At 39.3% G+C, this 22410-nt stretch overlaps 1 protein-coding gene across 1 annotated transcript in view; it reads right to left on the bottom strand.

Moving 5' to 3' along the window:
• The window catches only part of RORB (RAR related orphan receptor B), a 195158-nt gene that overhangs the window by 33217 nt on the left and 139531 nt on the right, over window positions 1-22410 (bottom strand). The window contains exon 4 of the mRNA XM_023213294.3: window positions 16137-16538. Coding sequence (XP_023069062.1) covers window positions 16137-16538 — 402 coding nt within the window. The remainder of the gene's footprint in view (window positions 1-16136; window positions 16539-22410) is intronic.

The raw sequence follows: 22410 nt of genomic DNA, 5'->3' as shown, positions 1-22410 counted from the left end.
ACTTGCATTGCTTATGATGTTACAAAATCCTTTCTTTAGAAAATCCTGTATTCGAAGTTTTATTGAACATTCTTCTACAGTATAAAAAGGATAAAAATTCCTCTATCCATCATATTAAAATAGATTGGTATGTCATGGCTCATCATTTTTCAATTTCACTGGGGCAGTCTAATTACTTAGAATCTAGAAAACATATTTGCTCTCCAGTAGGTATATAATGATAACAAAAGATTTTATAGCTTTATAGTTTTCAAACTATTATTTTCTTGGTGTAGTTTGTTTTCATCTTCAAAGACATGCTGATGTGTTGGTAATTTACAGGCTTCAAGGTTTATAAACAAGACGATCATTGCCACTCAAAATTGTAAAAACTCTATCTGTTCCTTTATGATATCTGCCTGGAACTGCTGGCTGAAGCTTAAGAATTCTCTGGCCTTCTGATATCAAAATATAGGAGTCTATGGTTTATGAGGAAGGGTAGGTACAATAAATACGTGGGAAGGTTAAGGAAATAGGAAATTAAACCCACATGCATGCTTCAGGACTCAACCTGGATGGCCATGCCTGGTGAAAGTTTCCCTGCCAACCATGTCCTCAGGAAGAAGGGCTGGCTGCCATCACACTTTGATTCTGCCTTCATTGAGCCGCTGTTCCAGTGAGACTCCTACTGTGGTTATTTGAATCCCTATGTTTGTCCCACACCCTTTAAGATTATGAGCTCTTCAAGAACTGGATAGCAGATCCCAGCATAATGCCTTCATATATTCATTCACCAAATATTTTTGAGAAGGTACTCTATATCAGGTCAAGGTACAGATTAAAAAACAAAGATTTTGGCTTTTCTATTCTTTTCCTTTCTTTTCTTTCTTTCTCTTTTTTCTTTTTTTGAGATCAGGTCTCACTCTGCTGCCCTGGTTGGAGAGCAGTGGCACAACCTTGGCTCACTGCAACCTCCATCTCCCAGGTTCAAGCTATTCTCGTGCCTCAGCCTCCCGAGTAGCTGTGATTACAGGTGCCCACCATCATGCCTGACTAATTTTTGTATTTTTAGTAGAGACAGAGTTTTCTCATCTTGGTCAGGCTGGTCTCGAACTCCTGACCTTAAGTGATCCACCTGCTTCAGCCTCCTAAAGTGCTGGGATTACAGGCATGAGCCACCATCCCCTACCCTTGCCTTTGTTTTAAAGTATCTTACAACAATATAATTTCATATCATGATGCAATAAATGCCCACAGTTATTGTGGGAGCCCAAAGAAGAAAGTGGCTAACTTGGTCTGGGGGTAGGGGCAGGAAAATAACCATAGAGGAGATACCTTGGTCTTGAAGGATGAGCACAGTTTGCCACATGGAGAAGAGAAAGATGCATGCCAGGTAGAGGGAATGATAGATAGAAAGCTAGCTGTAGGCTAGGTAATTTCTGACATTACATCTTATATATTTACAACCTTTACTTCTTTACAACCAGTCTCCCCTTTACTAAGGATAGAAGTGAGGTGTAGAAAGAGCAAGTGAAGGCCTGGTGTGGTGGCTCACACCTGTAATCCCAGCATTTTGGGAGGCCAAGGCAGGCAGATCATGAGGTCAGGAGATCGAGACCATTCTGGCCAACATGGTGAAACCCCATCTCTATTAAAAATACAAAAAAAAATAAAAAAAATAAATAAATAGCTGGGCATGGTGGCAGGTGCCTGTAATCCCAGCTACTTGGGAGGCTGAGACAGGAAAATCCCTTGAACCAGGGAGTCGGAGGCTGCAGTGAGCCAAGATCAGGCCGCTGCACTCCAGCCTGGCAACAGAGCGTGACTCCATCAAAAAAAAAAAAAAAAAAAAAAAGACCAAGATAGTTTCTATGGAGCTAGTAAGCAATGTTTTGAAACCGAGTCTGTTTCCTGGCTTGAATTTTTACCAATTCAGAGATAACTGGTAACCAACCAAAGTTGTAAAATATGGTCTGTTTTTTGGCTTATTTATTTATTTTTGAGACAGAGTCTCATTCTGTCACCCAGGCTGGAGTGCAGTGGCATGACTGTGGCTCACTGCAACCTCCACTTCTGGGGTTGAAGTGATTCTCCTGCCTCAGCCTCCCGAGTAGCTGGGACAATAGGTGCATGCCACCATGCCTGGCTAATTTTTGTATTTTCAGTAGAGACAGGGTTTCTCCATGTTGGCCAGGCTGTTCTCGAACTCCTGACCTCAGGTGATCTGCCCTCCTTGGCTTCCCAAAGTGTTGGGATTGCTGGCGTAAGCCACCACGCCTGGCCTTGGTTTTTGTTTTAGAAAGGTGACTTTGGTCATGGTAAAGATGGGATGGCATTAGTGAATACATGAAATTAATCAGGCTGTTGCGAAAATTCAGGCAAGCTCTGAGGAAGGTCTGGACTAGGTCATAATGACAGAGGTGGAGTGGAGGAGCTAGATTCAAGACAATTTTGAAGGAGAATACATGGGACCAGCAGATGTGGCACTGAGAGAAAATATTAAATATAGTAGGTACTCAACCAATGTTGAGTTAGGGAAGATAATGCTGAAGATGATCCGTCCATCCCTTCTTCCTTCCTTCAATTGTCTGCTTTATTTCGCAAAGGACTTGTAAGAGTTAGATTGATCCTTTGTTTGATGATCTTAAAGCCTAAGCACTCAGATGGCTTTGAAGTCAAATGGTAAGCATGCAAAATTATTTTCCATATCCTTGTGGTGGGAAATACAAGTCAAATCTCTTTTGAGCATAAGACTTATTATGAATGGCAATGAAGACAAAAGCACAGTAGCAGCAATTGCAGACACATTCCTCCCCCACTTTCTCTCACTGTTCTGCAGTGCAGAGGTGAGCCACGTGCAAAAACCAACTTGACCCTCTCAAATCTCAGGTTGATACAAGACACGGTACAGCTAGACTTAGTCTCATGGGAGCAAGGCTGGAGGGCTCATTCTGTCAATTAGAAAGATGCTTGAATGTCCAAGGAGATGGTTTGCTTAGACTGAGAGTCTGCAGTTGTGAAAAAAGAAGGATTTAAAAAGAAAGGCCAAAGGAGAGACAATGAATACAGTATGCAAAGTTCCTGTTGGGAGCCAAAGGAACTTTCAAGAGTCCTTGCTTGGAAAAGTAGAAAACGTAAAAGTAAATGTAGTCCTCTCTAGGGACCAGCCACATGAGAAAGTCCAGACAAAAGAGACTGAGGTAAAAGAGCAGAGGATATGGAATCTTTCTGGGCAATCTCACATCCTTCATCCGTTACCCTAACTTGGATTGCAGCTGTTTTCAGCTCAGTTTTTGTTGGATTCTTTGACTGGCTTGGGCTGCAGATGGTACATGTCGAAGAAGAAGTCAGCATGCTCTGTGCTGGAATAGTAAGTCCAACAGGAATATTGCCCAGATAACTAACTGATGGGAAATTCCACCACCTGCAAAGGAGATGCACACGAATTCTACGCTCTGCGATTCCTCAGACCAGGGATGAGGCTGGAGAATTCTTAAGTGGGTGTGAAAGAAAACTTGTAATGAAAATGCAGCTACATCTTTTTAGTAGTTAAGATTCCCTACATGTGTTCAGTGAGACAGAGGTTTGTTCAGTTTACTAAGAGTATGTGGGCTGCTTTGATAGTTAATATAATCATGTAGAGGAAAGAAAAACAATTGTATATGCTCAGTCTGTCCAGTCATTCCTTTTAATCACGATAAGGAAAAAGTGAACATTGATGCAGGCAAGGGAAAATTGGGTGTGTATTACAGGTTAATATTAAGTCCACATTCCTCATTTTCTATTTGTTAATTTCATGAACAATCACTTGCTATCACTTTCTCTCTTTCTCTTCCTTTCCCTTCTATATTATCATATGTATAAACACATAAAACCTCCCCCCCTGCAAAACTGCTGTTTTGTTTTCAACTTTGGCCCTGATACTATTCTTCATGGAAGGCTTATTTTAATCCAAGATTTATATTCAATTAACATAATTTGTAACTTTATATATTAAGCAACTTTATGGGATAGAAATGGCAATGTGTGATTCAAATGAATAAAAAGTCTTAGAAAGTGTTAAAATAATTGATATAGGTAAATATACTTCTGTATCACTTTGATGAAAAAATATTTTAAACTATTGTTAAAATCGTCACACCTCCCTTAGAAGTCTTAAGAGTAATCTTTAATTTTGAGGTGGGCAATAAGAAGAGAGAAATTAAATTTTTGAAGGGAAAACTAGAATAAAATTGATGGTAATTCTCAATAGTGTGTGCAGTAATTATAGAACCCTGGGGCTGGAACTAACCTCCTTCCTCCATTTGCAAATGGACTGTATCTAAATAATCCTAGAAATTAGTTGAGTCTCCTTTCTCTCTCTCTCTCTGTCTTTCCCTGAGTCTGTAAAGGACTTCTACATATCCTATCCCATCCTCAATACTCTTCATTGTGATCTATTAATAAATCAGAGAAGAAAGTCCAATGTAAGGATTTACAGCATGATTGAGATGTGCATGATAAGGTTTATACAGGCAGGTAAATAGAGTTTTAAAAGGTCAATTATATCAGACGATGTAAAAAGGTGTAAGACTAATATTTTGAAGCAATGTTTAAAGAAATACATGAAAAATAACTTCTCTTACATATTGATCCACATAGTTAAGCAAAGTTTGGAAACAAGTCATCCAAATTACCTAATTCTATGTAGAAAGAAAAAGGGCTACATCTGCTTATTTTGGTGAGAAAGAAGTAAACTGACAAGCAAGGTGACAATGTCTTGTTTATAACTGTGATGTTATAAAATAAGGACCAGCTTGCAGCTACTAAAATAGCAAGTGACCTTCTGCAGCTCTGATTTCAACCACTCAGCGGGTTTTTTCTACCAAAGCGGCTTATTTTAGCTTCACTAGACATTTCAGCAAATGGCGCTCTCCAAAGGCTACGGTGTCTCAGATACGGATTGCACGGGTAGTTTCATTAGAATCCCACATCCTGGGAGTGGGGAAAGTTGAGTATATCTTTAAAAACTGCTGCTTTCAGTGTTATTGCCAAGAGCACCCGAGGCCCAGCTGCACCAAGGCGAGAAAGCTGAGACTCAGAGCTATATATAGCGCTAGAGGGTGTTGCTCCTGAACTTCCTAATTCTCTACCCCCACTTCCTCCCTCCATTTTTTTCTTCCTCATGAGAAAGAATGGTTTCTTCCTGGAGAACTATACCCTCTATTCATTTTTCTCCACAAGGGACTTTTTTTTTTTTTTTTAAAGTTTTAAGTATTCTTCCTAAAGTACCGTATCTCAGCCTCAATCGAAGTGATTAATGAATTTTTAATTTGTCACTTGCCTTAAGGATCTAGAGTACCACTGAATTCTCTGTTTAGTTTATACTACTAGTGCGAAAATGGAATTCTTAGGGGATTCACTTTGAATTAGTGGCAAGATATCTCTATGGACTTGCTCAAGGCATGTTTTAAGTGCCTACTTTAGGTTTTCATAATATCAAGATTTCTTAGAATCTGTGCTCTTAGGCGGTAACTAAAACATATAAAAACAGTTGGTTGAAAGGTGAAACATTTAACCAAATGCACACACATTTTTCCTTTTTCAAAACAGACTGTCAGTTTTGTTTTCTGTCATTAGATAGAACAAGTCTAGTGGTTTGTCATTGATGGCAATGTCAGAAAAGACAATGTCATTTAAAGACCTTTCTGATTTTTCTAATCCCTAGAGATGGTTATTTTTAGCATAAATAGAATTCTGCTGTCAGAATAAAACCATCAATATATTTAAGCTTAAAACAGCAATCTGTTAGTGATCTCTAGATTCAAAGGAAGAGTAGTAGATTTAGAATTTCGTTTCCTTAAGTTTTTTTAAGCAGAATTTGGGGGCATCAATAATTTATAACTTATTTGTTGGCTCAGTTCATGGTCCAACCACTCATTACTTCCTCCTCAATTAATCAGGATAGCTTTCAGTCTCCTTTACATGTAAATTCTGTTGCCAACTCACATATCAGAGAATGGCATAACTGATTTTTACTTCATGCAGACCTGAATATTCTAAGACCAATTTGCTCCTAGAGTTCTTCAGAAAAAAGTATGTTGACAAAATGTAAGATTATGCTGTTAACTTTTAAAAATGATAAAAATATAATAAAATACAGTTCAATAAACTATGAAATGGAAAAAAAATTAAAAAATCAGATTAATGCAAGTAATGGTAATAGCTGGGCAAAAACCGAATGAATAGATTAATAAAGTAATTAACATTTTCTCAAATTTTAGGAAGCTGAAGTAAGATAGCATTTTTTTTTTTCTTTTGAGTTGGAGTCATGCTCTGGCTGGAGTGCAGTGGTGCCCCCTTGGTTCACTGCAACCTCTGTCTACCTGGCTTAAGGGATTCTCCTTTCTCAGTCTTGCAACTAGCTGGGACTACAGGCACGAGCCACCACACCTGGCTAATTTTTGTATCTTTTAGTATAGAGGAGGTTTCACCATGTTGGCGAGTCTGGTCTCGAACTCCTGGCCTCAGGTGATTTGCCTGCCTCAGCCTCCCAAAGTGAGCCACCGTGCCTGGCTTCAAGTAAGATAGCATTTTCTAATAGAAGGTAAGAAAGCAGGAAGTAAAGCTGAAAGAATCTACATGGCATTTGTGTTTAAACAGAGTATATCCAAAGCGGGGAAAAAAAGCACAAGCAGCAAAAACAAGTTAACTATCTAAGAGGGTGCTTTCTTTATTTAACAAGAGAAAGCTGTTTTGGATCACAAGCATTTTGCTGTATTGCAAGTGTGTGTCTAATTTTTGGGAAATTAGAGTTTCCTTTCTTGAAATCGGGTGACGAAATTGAGAAAGAATCTATTATAAAAAGATTACATTTAAAAGTGAACTTTTACAGTAAAAGATCTCCTCCACAGAACAATCAGAAAGATTAATTTACTTAAATGTCCTGCAGTTGATGAGTTTTAAGGGAGTTACATAGTAAGACCAAGGAAGTCAACATGGCCCCTTTCAGTCTTTTAGTTTGTGCATTTGGGGAAGTCGCTTAACCTATTTAACTCCGTTTTTTGGGGTTTGATCCTCCATCTGCAAGAGGATTTGGCATCAGTGATGTTTTCTAAGCGCTGTGTGAAGCTTGACAACTTGAGTCTGGAGAGGCTACATGAGAATTTTCTTCCAATTATTTTGAGGTGGAGTCCCGCTCTGTCGCCCAGGCTGAAGTGCAGTGGCGCGATCTTGGCTCACTGCAACCTCCACCTCTCAGGTTCAAGCAATTCTCCTGCCTCAGCCTCCCAAGAAGCTGGGATTACAGGCACATGCCACCACACCTGGATGATTTTTGTATTTTTAGTGGAGACAGGGTTTCTCCATGTTGGCCAGGCTGGTCTCAAACTCCTGACCTCATGTGATCCACCCGCCTCGGCCTCCCAAAGTGCTGGGATTATAGGCATGAGCCGCAGTGCCCGGCCGACGTGAGATTTTTCTTTGTTTGGACGCATGAGGGAGAAGCCTTGCAGAGTTACAGAGGGTTAGAGTACGGTTTACAGGCTTAAAAGCACTTGAAGAGTCTTGATAGGACAAACCAAAACAGCACAATCCAGAGGCCATGAAAATCTTCCTTTAGTCTCCTCAAAAACTGCACCTCCACACGCTACCAAAGGACAACAAATGGGTCACAGATGATGAAACCTCATTATGAAAATTGCTCAGGGCCATCACTAGGATTGATTTTCACCATTTGAATCTTGTTGACATATGGATTGATTGTTAATTTAAACAGATGCAATCTCTCCCCCACCTCGCCACCCTTTTGGAGTCAATTCATTTCTGACCTTTCGAAGAACTAATTTAGAGGTAATCTTTGGAGGCCATTTTTATATTTTCAAACACCCTAAATTTTAAAAAGTACATTGGTAATTTAAATAATGCACTTAATTGACTAATGCTTTAAAATAGTGGGTTTTTATGGTTCCTTATTGTGTCAAATTGTTCCAGAACAAACTTCGCTGAAAACCACATAGCAGTTCCCCAATAGGCCTCATAAACATGCCTCAAACATAAACAGCAAATTCAGTCTCCTCAGCATTAAGATTATGTTGTCAAGAGAAAGCCTAAACAAAAAATAAAATAAAACAAACAACAATTTTTTTCCAGCTGGGACAATTTCCAGCAGGTTTCCCCGCATTTGCAAACATCACAGAAATAAATCCTGTATTGGTTAGCAGAGAGCACCCATTAAATTGGTTGCATACCATGGTAATCACACCAGAGTATACTAATCTCCATCAACCTTGTGATCAATTGGCATTTCTGTGTTCCATAGCCCATGTGGTATTTTAACCCTTACCAACTCTTCCAAAACTGGGTGCTTGAAAATGTGGCTAATACATTCACCCCCACCAGTGGAAAAGTAATTCAGAGCTCTGAGAGCCAATGTCAAAGCTTGCAATGCCTTAAAAGTATGGCTTCTCTGCAGTATAACATCTTGTAATACGATTCAATGTGGAAACTGTCATTAGGGACTGATTCTGAGGTCACTTCATAAATAGAAACATTTCCTACTCCTCCAAGTCACAGGCAGAACCTCCTGAAATCTCCTTTCCTTTTGCTTACTGTAGAAGATTTTATAATTACTATGGCTTTTGAAATTGAATGTATAAAATGGAGTTGGCTTTCCAGTAGCTTCTCAATAATATTTTGTTGTTGTTGTTGGTAGATTCTAGAATCTTCTTTCGAGGTTCTGAATTCTAAGACAAAATGTGATCCCAAACTAGTTATCACCAGGAGAAATACACTGAGGAAGATAAATTTTGCACAATTTCAACTCAAAATAAAAAAGGTGCTTTAGAAGATTAACGTAATCTAGTGAATTGCTAGCACATTGAGAAAACTGTATTAACAGAGGCACAAGCATGTAGTGACTGATATGCACACATGTACTGTAAGTAGATATGTATGTCCACGAGTACTTGAATTGAGCATATATGTGTGTGTTGTTTGTGACGTAAATCATATTTATATTTGTTTGGAAACTGGCTGGTTACAAAGTGCTTTGTATACATTCTACCATTTATTGCCGTTGTGGGGAAGCACTGCACATGTTATTAGGTGATTGTAGACCATCATTGCAGGGTTATGAGAGGATATCTAGAAAGATATGCATTCAAATAACCCTAGGGATTAACTGTAGAGTCCGTGGTTCCAGGTATCCTCTACAATAATTCCTGGCCATAGACTGGTTAATACTATAGGTGTAACCATGATAGGGGTCCTAGGAATATGACAAACTGGCCCCAAACTGGAAGAATTCCTTTTTGAGATAGAAAGCAGAATTTTGAAATTAAGTAGGCTTTGGGAGATATTCTGGGGTTGGCACAGAACATAGTGGTGTTAAAATTTCAGAAGAGTCAAGTAAGCCTCTCTCCAATGACCCAGGTGACCCAGATAGGTGGGTTCCTTAGTAGTCAAGAACATATCTTCTGCCAGGCGTGGTGGCTCATGGCTGTAATATCAGCACTTTTTGGAGGCTGAGGTGGGTGTATCACCTGAGGTCAGGAGTTCGAGACCAGCCTGGGCAACATGGTGAAACCGTCTCTACTAAAAATACAAAAATTAGCCAGGCCTGTAATCCCAGCTACTCGAGATGCTGAGGCAGGAGAATCGCTTGAACCTGGGAGGCAGAGGTTGCAGTGAGCTGAGATTGCACCACTGCACTCCAGCCTGGGTGACAGGCAGACTCAGCTTAAAAAAAAAAAAAAAGAACCTATCTTCATTTTATGAACATATTTGCTTTTTCTTCAAGAGGAGCTTGGAAGTGATCAGGTTGTAGTGAACTAGTGAGGACAGGTGTGTTTGCCCGAAAGCTGCATCTGTACAGCAGCTCACTGTTTCATTGGATTGTACATGAATTTGGAGTGGTTTGGGATTGGCTACAAGCCTTTCCTTGAGCTGCTCCTGGTTGTCTTACATTCATTTTAATCTGATTTCTTTTTTTTTTTTTTTTTTTTTTTTTGGAGGGTGGATGGAGAGAAGAGGCTGGTGTACAGTTCTGATTTGGCAGTGGGTTGTTAACTGCATGTTTGTCATTTCACTCAGTGAAAGCCCCAAGTATCGTCCTGCTCTCCAGGAGGGAGGTGTGCTGGCTACTGCCATAGACAAGTTATTCAGCATAATTCAGAATTGCTTAGTTGCTTCCCAGTCCTCTCCTCTCTTCTACCCTATTCTTGTCTGTGTCCGTGGCTATAACAAGGGGGGAATATTAATGCACATGACCAAAGATCTCTGGAAGGTGAAAGAACCATAGTCTTTAAAAGTCATTTGGTCCAATTGTCTTATATTTCAGATGGTGAGACAGAATCTCAGACAGCTGGACGAATTTTGAATACGTTCACGTGGCTAGTATGCAGAGTTAGGACCTCCAGTCTCAATGTACTTTCCCTAAATTGCCTGCAAGGGTGTGTGGTTGGGGTGGGGGTGAGAGAAGGGTTAGATGATAATGAAAGTTCACAAGATGTCTCCTCTCAAGGCAAGGAAGAAAGAGGTAAACACTGAATTTTCCTGTCCCCATATTGTTCAAATAATTTTTCTTGCTAGTTTGGTCTACTTCTATCTGTTTTAATGATGTATTGGACAGTTACTTCTAAATGGAATGCTTACCTGTATTTGATACAGGTTCTATCACAGGACACAGGAAGTATATAGCAAGAGTTAAGTTCTATTCTCTGCACCATTTCTGCATGGGTAGTTAGATGTGCATAATAGATTTAAACAGTATAAGATATTTATCCTTAAAAGCATATGCCATTAAAGGTGCTGCTTTAAGACCAAAGCATCTTCTTGGGGTTCTTAATAAGCTACAATTGAAACACCACCACTTTTAATAGAATTCCGCAAAATAAAACACTACTAGTAAAATCTTCTGTATTTTTATGTAGCCTTAATAGAATGAAGTAGTACATTACAGGGACTAGATTGCTTTTAGGCCAATACCTCTTTGTAATCTCCTTTAACTATTAATACTCAGTTTCTGTAATAGGTGAATTTTTAAAAAAGAGATTTATATTTATTTATGATGGTTAACATTCCAGGTTCTATAAATAGAACACAAAAGCAATATGAAAATAAGTCCATGTTAAAGACTATACAAGAAGAGATCAATTAATTCACATTTCATTGTCTTTATCTGGAGAGAAAATTACTGAATAGAAGAGCAAACCAAGGTAATGTTTGTAAAAGGCAATGTATACCCTTAGCATTGTAGCTAATTTGATGGATTTTTTAAATATAGAAAAGCATGTTGTTTGGCTGTTTGAATTGTCTTGTTATCTGGGATCTTGTAGATACATTGTCAATCACTTCCAGCTTAAATGAGCTTTCATTAAGAGTATTAGTCCTGCAGAGTTCCCCAACTCATCTGAGCTCGTTAGTGGTGAGGCAAAGACAAGATGTTCTACTTTCCTTTTCTGTATGTTTACGGAGCATCTTTTAGCTAGCTTCCTCTCCTTGCCACCAACCACTGCAAAATTTTATCCCTAAAGATATAACACATCCATCACGCCAGCTTGAAGTAAAATTCCAGCTAAACCCAGTTAATATTGCTGTCTAAATATTAATTTTCAGCTTACTTGTTGCCATTCTTTTATTTCATGGCTTATTTTTCCTACAGTTTTAGAAAAACCCAAGAATGTAACTCCTGAAATGTTTCATGGTTTTCTGTTTGCTTATCCACATTTTATTCCCCTCAAAAGTTGGGAATAAAACATTCCTGATAAGAGATGTGGCTCAGGTTGATCAATACCTGCCATTTCCCTCACCTCCAGAAGAATGTGGTAGCATCCTGCCCAGAACGTATTCTATAGGATGTGGTGAATTGCCATGACTGTTCATTTTCATGGTATCTCCTAGATGGTGAGGGCAGAAACCTTGTTCTGCTCTTCCTGAGTGTATGGCACATTTCAAAAATAGGTATTTGAAGAAATGCCTGGCAGTCTAGGACAGTGACTTAACATTAACCTTAGAATTCAAGTTTTATCACGTAACTAACTCTGTATCCTAGGAACATCACTCACTGTTTCAGACTCTCAATTTCTTCATCTGTGCAATGAAATGGTTTCTTCACTGCTCACCTGAAGGAATTGGTGTGAGCCTCAAAATCACTAAAATGCATGAAAGGATTTTCTACATTTTTCTCCATGTATCAAACATTATCATGAGGGGCCTTAACCTAGGAATTTTGTAGTTTCATTGGTGAACTTTCAGTAAGACAAGTTGGTTTTCGGGAGAATATTCCTGACTCTGCTAATATTCAAAAACTGACTTTTTGGGATCTGCATGCAGTTGCTTATACAGTTGTGTTATGGTTCTTACATGCATATTTTTATCAAACATTTTAAACTCTTGATATCTATTCTATATGGACTGATCTGAAAACTGGTTTTTAAAAGCGATCTGCTTTTAAGATGGCCCCATATCAGAAGCATAATGACCTAGTTGCACACATTTCATTATTCTCTTAGAATCCAGAGGAAGCAGATCAGGACTTCTGGTAGCCAATGATGATGTTAAATTTTTTTTTTGGTGTGACATAATCTCAAATTCACCCAGTCGGGATGTGGCAAAATCCGATTTTCAGTTTTATATGCATAGGGTTTTTTTCTATGGCAAGTTGCCACCAACCAGATTGGTTTAGATGCCCATTAATGAAATCAAGTCAAAATGACAGCGTGCGTACTCTGAAAGCTCCAGTTTGCAGCGCATAGAAGGAGGTCAGGTAGGCAGCAAACACCAAACCTGTTTTGCTGTGAGAATAGCAGTCAGCTTGGGAGGAGCTGCCATTGGTGGGAGGAAATACAGTATAATGGTTAGAAGAATGAGTTTTGATGTACTCAGTTATGGGCTCATATGTGTTCTTTGTTTTTTACAAGTTATATAACTTCTAAGCCTCGATTTTTCCATCAGTAAAATAAATACACAAATACTTACATAACAGGCATAATGGGATTGTTATGAGGATTAAAATATGACATTGCTCATCACAGTGTAGGTGCTCGATCAAAGGTAATTATATTATCTGCAATAACCAGTGATATTAAGTAATAGTCAATTAAAATATCAGTTATATTATTAATAATAATGGTGCTTACACATGATAGGTATTGTACTAAGAACTCATAAATATTAACTCATTTAATCCACACACACAGATAAAGACTGTTACTGCCCTGGGTTGACAACTGAGACTCAGAGAAGTTAAGTGAATTGTTTAAGGGAAAAGGCACAATTGAGTTTTGAACAAAGGCACTTTGACTCCAGAAGCAGAGTTCTTAGCCACCACACTATACCACAGATGCCTTCCTGCCCCGTGATACTGTCAAGGATTTAATATTTTAGTGAAATGAATGTCAATGTTTTGGATGGTGCAGGAATGACAGGAAAGACACTATTGTGGCTCTTCATAGGTACCTAGATTCAACACTCATAGAATGTGTTTGTGTCCACTAGGTGGCATTGCTGTTTTAACGAAATGTGAACCAAGCCAATATTTAGGCTTAGGGGTCTGCTAAATTTGAGAGCACTGGCAGGACGGTACATTTGGATCCCTAAATGTCTGATGAAAAAATCCTCCAATATTTGAAACATATTTAAAGATATCTAAAGACTAGAGGTTGAAACAATTGAGGAAAATATATGTGAGTTTATTTTGCATGTCAGTGTCTGTGCAGAATATCTGGATACATTTTGAGATTCTCTAGTCTGGTTCTATCAGTTCACAGGATAGACTCAGGGTCAGAGGGGAAAAATGACTTGTTCAGGGTCACCCAGACCTGATGGTTTGGCTGTAGTTCTCTTTCCATAATATTTCCTGTGGTTGCTAAATCATAAAAAAAATTATGATTTATGAATTCTTAGAAGACTCCCCTTTTGAATACAGGGCAGAAGATTGCTCCACTGTTGCGAGTTTTTGTTTTATAAGGATTCAAACATGTCTCCCAAATTAATAGTAGACTCAGGAACTTAGATATTAAGTAGTATAAACGCAAAGGAAGGTGCCTTTTCCCTCTTGAAAAGATCGAATGACTGTTTTAAATGAACATCCCTATTAGTTGACAATGCAGTTTATGAATTGAGACCCATGGAAGGTAGCAGGTTAACAGAGGAGTGGAGGGACTCTGGAATCAGACCGTCTGAGGTGAACTCTGTCACTTAGTAACTATAGGACTCTGGGAAATTATGAGACATCTCTAAGCCTTGGTTTCAGCATCTGTATAACAGAAATATTCTTTTAATTTATCTTTTAAGATGTTCATGAAAAGTAAATGTGTGAAGGGCCCATGATATAGTAGAAACAAGGTTAAGGATGACAGTAATAATTGACTATTTTTGTTATTATAGTTGTTGTTGTTTTTTTTTTTTTTTGAGACGGAGTCTCGCTCTGTTGCCCGGGCTGGAGTGCAGTGGCCAGATCTCAGCTCACTGCAAGCTCTGCCACCCGGGTTGACGCCATTCTCCTGCCTCAGCCTCCCGAGTAGCTGGGATTACAGGCGCCCGCCACCTCGTCCAGCTAGTTTTTTGTATTTTTTAGTAGAGACGGGGTTTCACCGTGTTAGCCAGGATGGTCTTGATCTCTTGACCTCGTGATCCGCCCGTCTCGGCCTCCCAAAGTGCTGGGATTACAGGCTTGAGCCACCGTGCCCGGCCCTGATTTTTTTTTTTTATGTCTCTCAGCTGTGAAAGTCATTACAGGTGCTTTGTCAACAATGTTACTCACTGTCACCTGCTGAATTGCTAAAAGGGAGAAAACAACACTTCCGGTTTATAACTGTGTACCATCGCTTCTTCCTCAACCAGATGGTACAAGTAGTCAAGAATATGGCCATGTATTTCATGATGTGTTCACAGCAGCTTAATTTAAAACACTTGTAGGCTTTAGGCTCCTATTTGCAGGTTAGACAGAGAAGGTGACTGAGCATGCAGCATAAAACAGTAATAGCTAAGAGTTATTGAGCAGTTCCTGAGTGCCAAACATTGCTATGTTTTACATGTATTAACTCGTTTAAACTTTACAATGTCCCTGTGAGCTACAAACTCGTGCTTTCCCCCTTGTAAAGATGAAGGAACTGGGATTGAGAAACTTGCTCCAGCTTAAATAATAAGCCAAAGAGCCAGGATTTAAACTCAGGTAGCACAATTCTTAATCGCTCTGCTCCGCCACCTCTTTGGGTAACATGTCAAGAGCCCTCGAAGGTTCCTGAGCTCTAACCTGCTTTCTCCAGTACACTAAATATGGCAGTGAAGCCTGGGATCACATCGCCACTGTTTGCTTAGCTCTTCTAGGCTACTGTTAACATGCCACCCTGTTACCCAGGAGAGTAATGTGTTAAACCTACTTCGATATTTTTATGGCAGTTAGTTGATGAGATTAACTGGTTAAACATTTAATAGACTCCTGCGTTTGATGGAGTAAAACAAAGTTGCAGCGGGTCAGAAGAGAGCTTGACTAAGACAGGGCACTCTTGAAGATTGCTCCTTAGGAATCGGAGGAAAGAGGATCAGCTTTCTGATGCAATCATGCCTGTGACTAGCTTATTTGTTACTCTCGTGTTCCGTAACATTCCAGACTACACTCTTTTCATTGCTGTAATTCAGAATCCCATATGGAATTCTTGAATTCAGATTTACAAGAGTCTTGGCGGTCCTCTGGTCTATCGCCCTGACTTCACCAAGAAGGAAGCTGAGATACTGTTTGCTTAGTTTGTCCCCATTTATCTTAGAGGAAGAGTTGGGCCCCTGTTCGTTTGGTTATTCCACACTGTTTCTATATCCTTCAGCAATTTCACTTTGAATAGCATCAACTTTGAATACATGCCGAAATTTCCCTGTTTATACCAATAACATTTTTCCTTCAGTGAGAACCCAAATTCAACAGATAGCATCTGTTCTTTACAGATAGCATCTCTCTATTTATAATTTCTTCTTTCTTCCTTTGCTTGAAATAAACTTTTATGGGGCGGGGAAAAATGACATTTATTAGAATATATTTTAAAATAAATTTGTTTTCTCAGTGGAAGCTGTGAATCCAAGTAATTCCATTTAAATCTAAGAAAATGACCATATTAAATAGGACCAAAGTAAATTCAAAGCAGAATCTCAGAAAAAGCCACTGGGAGGAGACTTCCACTTACCGATTTCAGTCATGGTTATCCCTGGTGCTAACTGCCCATTGTTGAAAGAGCTATAGGTAAACAAGTTGGGTACGGATGTGAGGTCGTAGATAGGTTCTTGCTTTATCTGTTTGATTCCAGTCATGTCAAGTCCTGACTGATCAGGGGACGGCTGACCGGAATCGACGTTGTAATAACCCTCAGACTTGGGCAGGTCAATGACGTGCCCGTTGGCATAAGTGCCGCTGGTCTCGTTGTTCAGGTTGCTCAGGCCGTTGCTAATGCTGCTGCTGTACACCCTGGCGAGGGCTTCTGCCTCCCCACTCTGCTGCTGCCGCTGTTCCTGCAGCCGCTGCTGGTGCTTCTGCACCTCAGCATACAGGCTGTCCCTTTGCTTCTTGGACATCCTCCCAAACTTCACAGCTGGGTTGGAAAGAAAAGCAGAAAACAGCACTTGTGGTTATCATTCGCGTTAACCACCTCAGGTACAACGGGTCACGGGATGGTTGTGCCTTCAACATCAGATGCACACATGTCTAACACCATCACTTAAGAACACATTCATCATCCTGGCTAACCCGGTGAAACCCCGTCTCTACTAAAAAATACAAAAATCTAGCCGGGCGAGGTGGCGGGCGCCTGTAGTCCCAGCTACTCGGGAAGCTGAGGCAGGAGAATGGCGTCAACCCGGGAGGCGGAGCTTGCAGTGAGCTGAGATCCGGCCACTGCACTCCAGCCCGGGCAACAGCAAGACTCCGTCTCAAAAAAAAAAAAAAAAAAAGAACCCATTCATTTGCACTCCACATCTGGGGAAAGGTTATATTCAGAGGGTTCCTGTCCTGGTTTACGCCCACAGTGAGAAATAAATCTAAGCCAGGAAGAAATAGAAAAACTTATTACGTATTTCTCGTTGCCATGAAGTTAGAAAGCATGTTTTCCTCTTTTTTTCTTACCTGTGAAAAAAAAAAATCGCAAAAAACCAAAATACCGAATACCAAAAAAACCAAATACCAAATTAGTAATAGTACCCACTATGAAAATGTTAACCAACTAACTTTTATTCATTAGGATTACTAGATCGCTAGATTGGACCCTAGTATTTCACTTTCAAATCTATTTTCTGTTTTCTTTCTTAAATTTCTTTTTACTTTTTACAATAATTTTCTTTAAGAGACAGGGTCTTGCTCTGTTGCCCAGGCTGGAGTGCAATGGCATGATCATAGCTCACTGAAACCTCAGGCTCCCTGGGCTCAAGCAATCCTCCCGCCTCAGCCTCCTGAGTAGCTAGGACTACAGGTGCATGCCACCAGGTCCAGCTTTTTTTTTTTTTTTTTTTTAATTTTTGTAGAGATGGGGCCTTACTACATTGCCCAGGCTGATCTTGAACTCCTGGCCTCAAGCAAGCCTCCTGTTTCGGCCTCCCAAAGTGCTGGGATTACAGATGTGAGCCACTGCACCTGGTCAGGTCGACTTTCTAAATAGTGTGTTGGGTAAGACCAAAGGCATGGGGCTGGGTGATAAACATAATTTTAAGTGACGGCATCATTTGCCTTCAGTTGGCTTTTGGGATAAAATGATAAGAATCTTTGGAAAATAGCAATTTGGGGCATCCGATGCCCAGCAAGTGATCAAAACAGTAACTATCTTTTCTCATTCTACCACTCCCAAGTTTTATTTTTCCTATCTCTTCTGGCAATATTCTCAGGCAGTCTGAGGAAAAAGAAGGAAGAAGTGCTGCAAGTAGTCACAGAGTAATATCAAGGTGCTTTCATTTCAATGTGTTGTTTCTTCAGATACTTAACCTCCTGAACTGTTGTGAATATTGACATTTCTCCTCACAGGTTGTCAACTGCCTTTTTAGGATGTGAACATCCTAAGTCACAGGACTACCTTCTCTGAATTATCTAGCATCGTTCAGCTCATGTTAATAGTGGGGGCTATGGCAAACTTGGAGGCTCCTGTCTGAGTTTCTGTTTTCTGTTCTTTTGTGATGGTATGCCCACCACCTCTTGGTATTAGGAGCTCAGAGAATGGAGAAAGAAGGAAATGGAGTTTAGAAAAAGGCTCAGTTCCTGGATTCAATCACGAGGGTTGATGCTCTTCTGAGAATATCTAAATGGTGAAGTGCTTAAAAACTATCTAGCACAAAGGGAACACAGAAGAGAGTCCCACAGTCTGAAAGAGCTGCCATTCACCCTTCTCCTCCAATATTCTTCCAAAATTCATTTTCTTTTTCCATTGGGTACAGAGCTACCATATTTATCTGAGCACAGGCTGATCAGAGTGGAGACTGTACTTCCTCATCCCCCTCACTGGCAGGTGTGTAGGTGATTAAGTTCTGATTCACGGGAAGTAAATGGAAGTGTCGCATTCACTTGTGGGTATTGGGGCATGTTTTCCTCCTTCTTGCCTGCTGGATTGTGGATGTGAGGGCTGGGCTTGAAGAAGCCAAACTCTTTCTGTATCTTCTTAATCCTTCTTAAAAACCTACATTCTGGGGCCAGGCGCTGTGGCTCACACTCCTAATCCCAGCACTTTGGGAGGCCAAGGCAGGCAGATCACGTGGTCAGGAGATCACGCTCATCCTGGCTAACATGGTGAAACCCCGTCTCTACTAAAAATACACACACACACACACACACACACACACACACACAATTAGCCGGGTGTGGTGGTATGTGCTTGTAGTCCCGGCTACTGGGGAGGCTGAGGCAGAAGAATCCCTTGAACCCGGCAGGTGGAAGTTGCAGTGAGCCCAAAGAAGTTGCAGTGAGCCGAGACTGAGCCACTGCACTCCAGCCTGGGCAACAGAGGGAGACTCCATCTCAAAACACAAAACAAAACACAACACAACAAACAAACAAACAAACAAACAAACAAAAAACCGTACATTCTGGCTTTCTGTTGCTGCCTAAGTAGGAAAACGAAGTGATAATTATCTAGTAATTTTTTCTGTGTGAAGACAAACAATCTGACTCATTCAGACTAAACTCCCCTTTCCATCTTAGTGGTTGGTTTTATATGGTCTTGAATTATTTAGATCATTGTATTTAACTTTGTTTGTAGAGACACTACCTTTCTGATTCTCAGAGACAAATTTATTTGCTTACTAATTGAGGTGACATTTCCGGTTTGTCTGTGTACCGAATTCTACAGTAACTTGTAGGGCAAGCTTCCTCTGTATCTTTATATTACATCTTTCTAAGCAATTTATTACATATTATTCTCTAGAGGAAAAACACCTTTTGTATAGGAAAAAATAAACAACTATAAATATCGATTCAGAAAGAACATCCCCTTCTCCCCCAGGAAAGGAGAGCTCTGTATTTGCTGCCCCTCTGCCCTTTGTGTTTGGGTAGGTTCAGAATAGCTCTTTGTTGTAGAGTCGTGGAAGTGAATACAAGTTTTGTATCCATTGCTATAGATCAGGATTTTTTGTTTTAGCTAGGGTAGATCTACTTTCTGATTTATTTTAGTATAGTAATTTTGCATTTTATTGGTTTGAAATTTATAGGAATTAAAGACTGAGAATAAGAAACTCTTCTAACATAAATACAGAAACGTGTTTTTTTTTTTTTTTTTTAAACTCTTTTTCCATTTAATCCTTGCTTTAGATTTCTGTTTACTCTATGTTTAGGTGAAATATACTTTGTGGAGGACTGATTGCATTAATGACCCTGATTCCTCTTATCTATTTCTTTCCATGCCCTTCCACATGTCAATTTGCAGTGCTCTTTCATTCTTTGCAGGCATCCTGCCCAGGGTCATGTGACCTACTGTGGACCAATGGAATACTGACAAATGTGACACAGCAGAGACTTGAAAAAGGCTTGTGTGATTGTGGACCTCACCATGACAAGGACATGCCTGAGCTATCTTGCTGGAGGATAAACTTGCTGGGGGATATGTGAAGCAGAGCCAAATCTCCTTGGTCATATCAGGCAACGCCATCTACAATAAGCAGAGCCATAGAACTGACCTGCCGCTGATGTACGCAGAAATCTGCTGTTAACTACAGACATCATAATCACAAGCTAACAATGTCAAAAGAGTATGTTGTGAAGACCTCTGCCACAGTTAACATCTAAAAACTCAACAAAGAAAAGCTCTGCATTTTTTACAAAATTGACTTATCAGGTCACTGAGCAACTGAAATATTTTCAAAGAAGCAACTTAAAACTACTACATTTTAGAGTTATTTCAAGTGTAATCCTAAATCAAAGACTTCACTGACAATGACTATAATACTATTCTATGATTAATTTTCCATTTATTTCAGAAACATTGATGAGTCAGTGTTTCAGTTTTATGCCCCTTCTTGCAATAACAGTGGTGACAAATTTGGGAAAAAATTACAGTACATGGCTAAAATAAACCCACTGACTTTCTTAACATAATTCATGTTCACTATTTGTAAATACATTTGTTGAATGCATAGAACTATTTTAACAAAGGCCATGTTCATATTTCAAATATTAGCATTCTTCTTATCACTACATATTAATCAGACTGGCATATATTTTAACTGTTTGCCCCTCTCAAACTTGAATTATTCTGTTAATGACATTCACTTGACTGTAAAGACAGCCTCTTGTTAAACTGCTACCTCTTAAAGAAACCAGCACAATTCTGTATACATTGCAAGTGCTTTATAAATATTCAGTGATGATGGTATTTGCTTATGATATGCTCTTAACCCTCCTTTTGATCCCATAATAGCAAAGAACAATTTTATGTGAAAGTATCGGAAATCACTTTATATTTATTTGAATTGTGGTATTCTAAACGGAATGGAAGTTTTTGATATTTGAAAAATAAAGTCATAGCTCCTTCAAAGATTTCTATTTACATAACACATGAACATGTGTTTTTGGTTTCAAGAGAGCCCAACTGACTATCATCTATGACTTTCTATAAATTTCTAAAATTATTTTATCTACTACCTTTGGTTGTAAAGTTCTTTATATTTACATTTTGCTGCTTACCAATGAAACTGGTCTTAATTTAACTCTTTTCAGCTTCAGAGATGTGCCTCTTCTGCCACCCTTTTTTTTAGTGCTGTAGGCTTTGTATTAGAAGTCTGATTCAATCTACCTAAGCCTATTCATTATTTTAAAATCCCTCTCTCCTCCTTCCTCTTTTTCTCCAACAGAACTCCCTGTGATGTTGAAATGTTCTCTGTGCTTTCCAATATGGTAGCTGCAAGCTGCATGCTCCTAATGAACACTTGAAATATAGCTAGTGTGACTGAAGAACTGAATTTTAAATTTTATTTAATTTAAATTCATTTACATTTAAATTATTTATATAGTGACATGTGGATTGGGCAATGCAGTTCTGGATAGAAGAAGCTTCATCTGTGAAACCTGTCCTTTTAGGGCAAGTTCTGTCTTTTTGTAGAGACATGCCACTCGGGAGGACATATTCTAGTGAGTATCAATTTGTAGTAGCACAATTGGAAACAGTTATCCTGAAGATTCCTTTGTGAAGGGTGTAGGAAAAAGAAAAAAAAATAAAATGATAGAGAAGATTCAGTGGGCTTACGCATGCTACCAGTTCACACACAGACACACACACCCATGCACACATGCCTTTACCTTTTTATACACATAAAGACACAAGTGTGTGTATTCCAAGTGGATTTGATTTTTGATTCTTCGCTTAAGCTAAATTTGAACAAATTCATTATTGATAAATTTGATGACTACCGATATATTTTTGATAGCTAATATACCAATATAGCAGTGAAATTTCAGGAGAGAATGAAAATCCAGTGTTTTCAACAGTTATTTTAAGCTGTCTCCTAGTGGCCACAGTAAACAGCCAGATATGGTGAAATAAACATTCTTGGAGCCTAATCGACAGAGAGCAAATGCATATAGCAAAATGAAGATGCCACTTTATCTCTGAGGGAAGCAGGGGGCTGTAGAAAGCAGTTAGGTATGAAGGCATCTCACTTTGGCTATTGGTACAATTTCTAAAGCACTTTAAAAATGCTTGCTGAATCAGAAGAAGGTAGGGATTCTTCTGATTCAGAAATAATCTTGCCTTTCATTCTTGACTCCTTACTAGACATAGGTAATCAACCATAATTTCAGGGCTTTGGAATCATTCAATACTACATACTAGGCAATACTTATCAATAGGAGAGAAAACCTATTCGGCTTCCCTGGTATTAGCATAATTTACTTGGCATGAGGCACCCGTCCTAATGAAGGTTCAGACCAAACTTCATCTGCGTGATATAGTGAAGAGGCAGCTTTTTCTCTTATAGAGAATCATTTGTTTTCTCTTC

Source organism: Piliocolobus tephrosceles, chromosome 14 (genome assembly GCF_002776525.5).
Source record: "Piliocolobus tephrosceles isolate RC106 chromosome 14, ASM277652v3, whole genome shotgun sequence".
Lineage (NCBI taxonomy): Eukaryota > Metazoa > Chordata > Mammalia > Primates > Cercopithecidae > Piliocolobus > Piliocolobus tephrosceles.
Note: the sequence above shows the minus strand (reverse complement) of the source record. Positions and strands in the feature narration are given on the sequence as shown.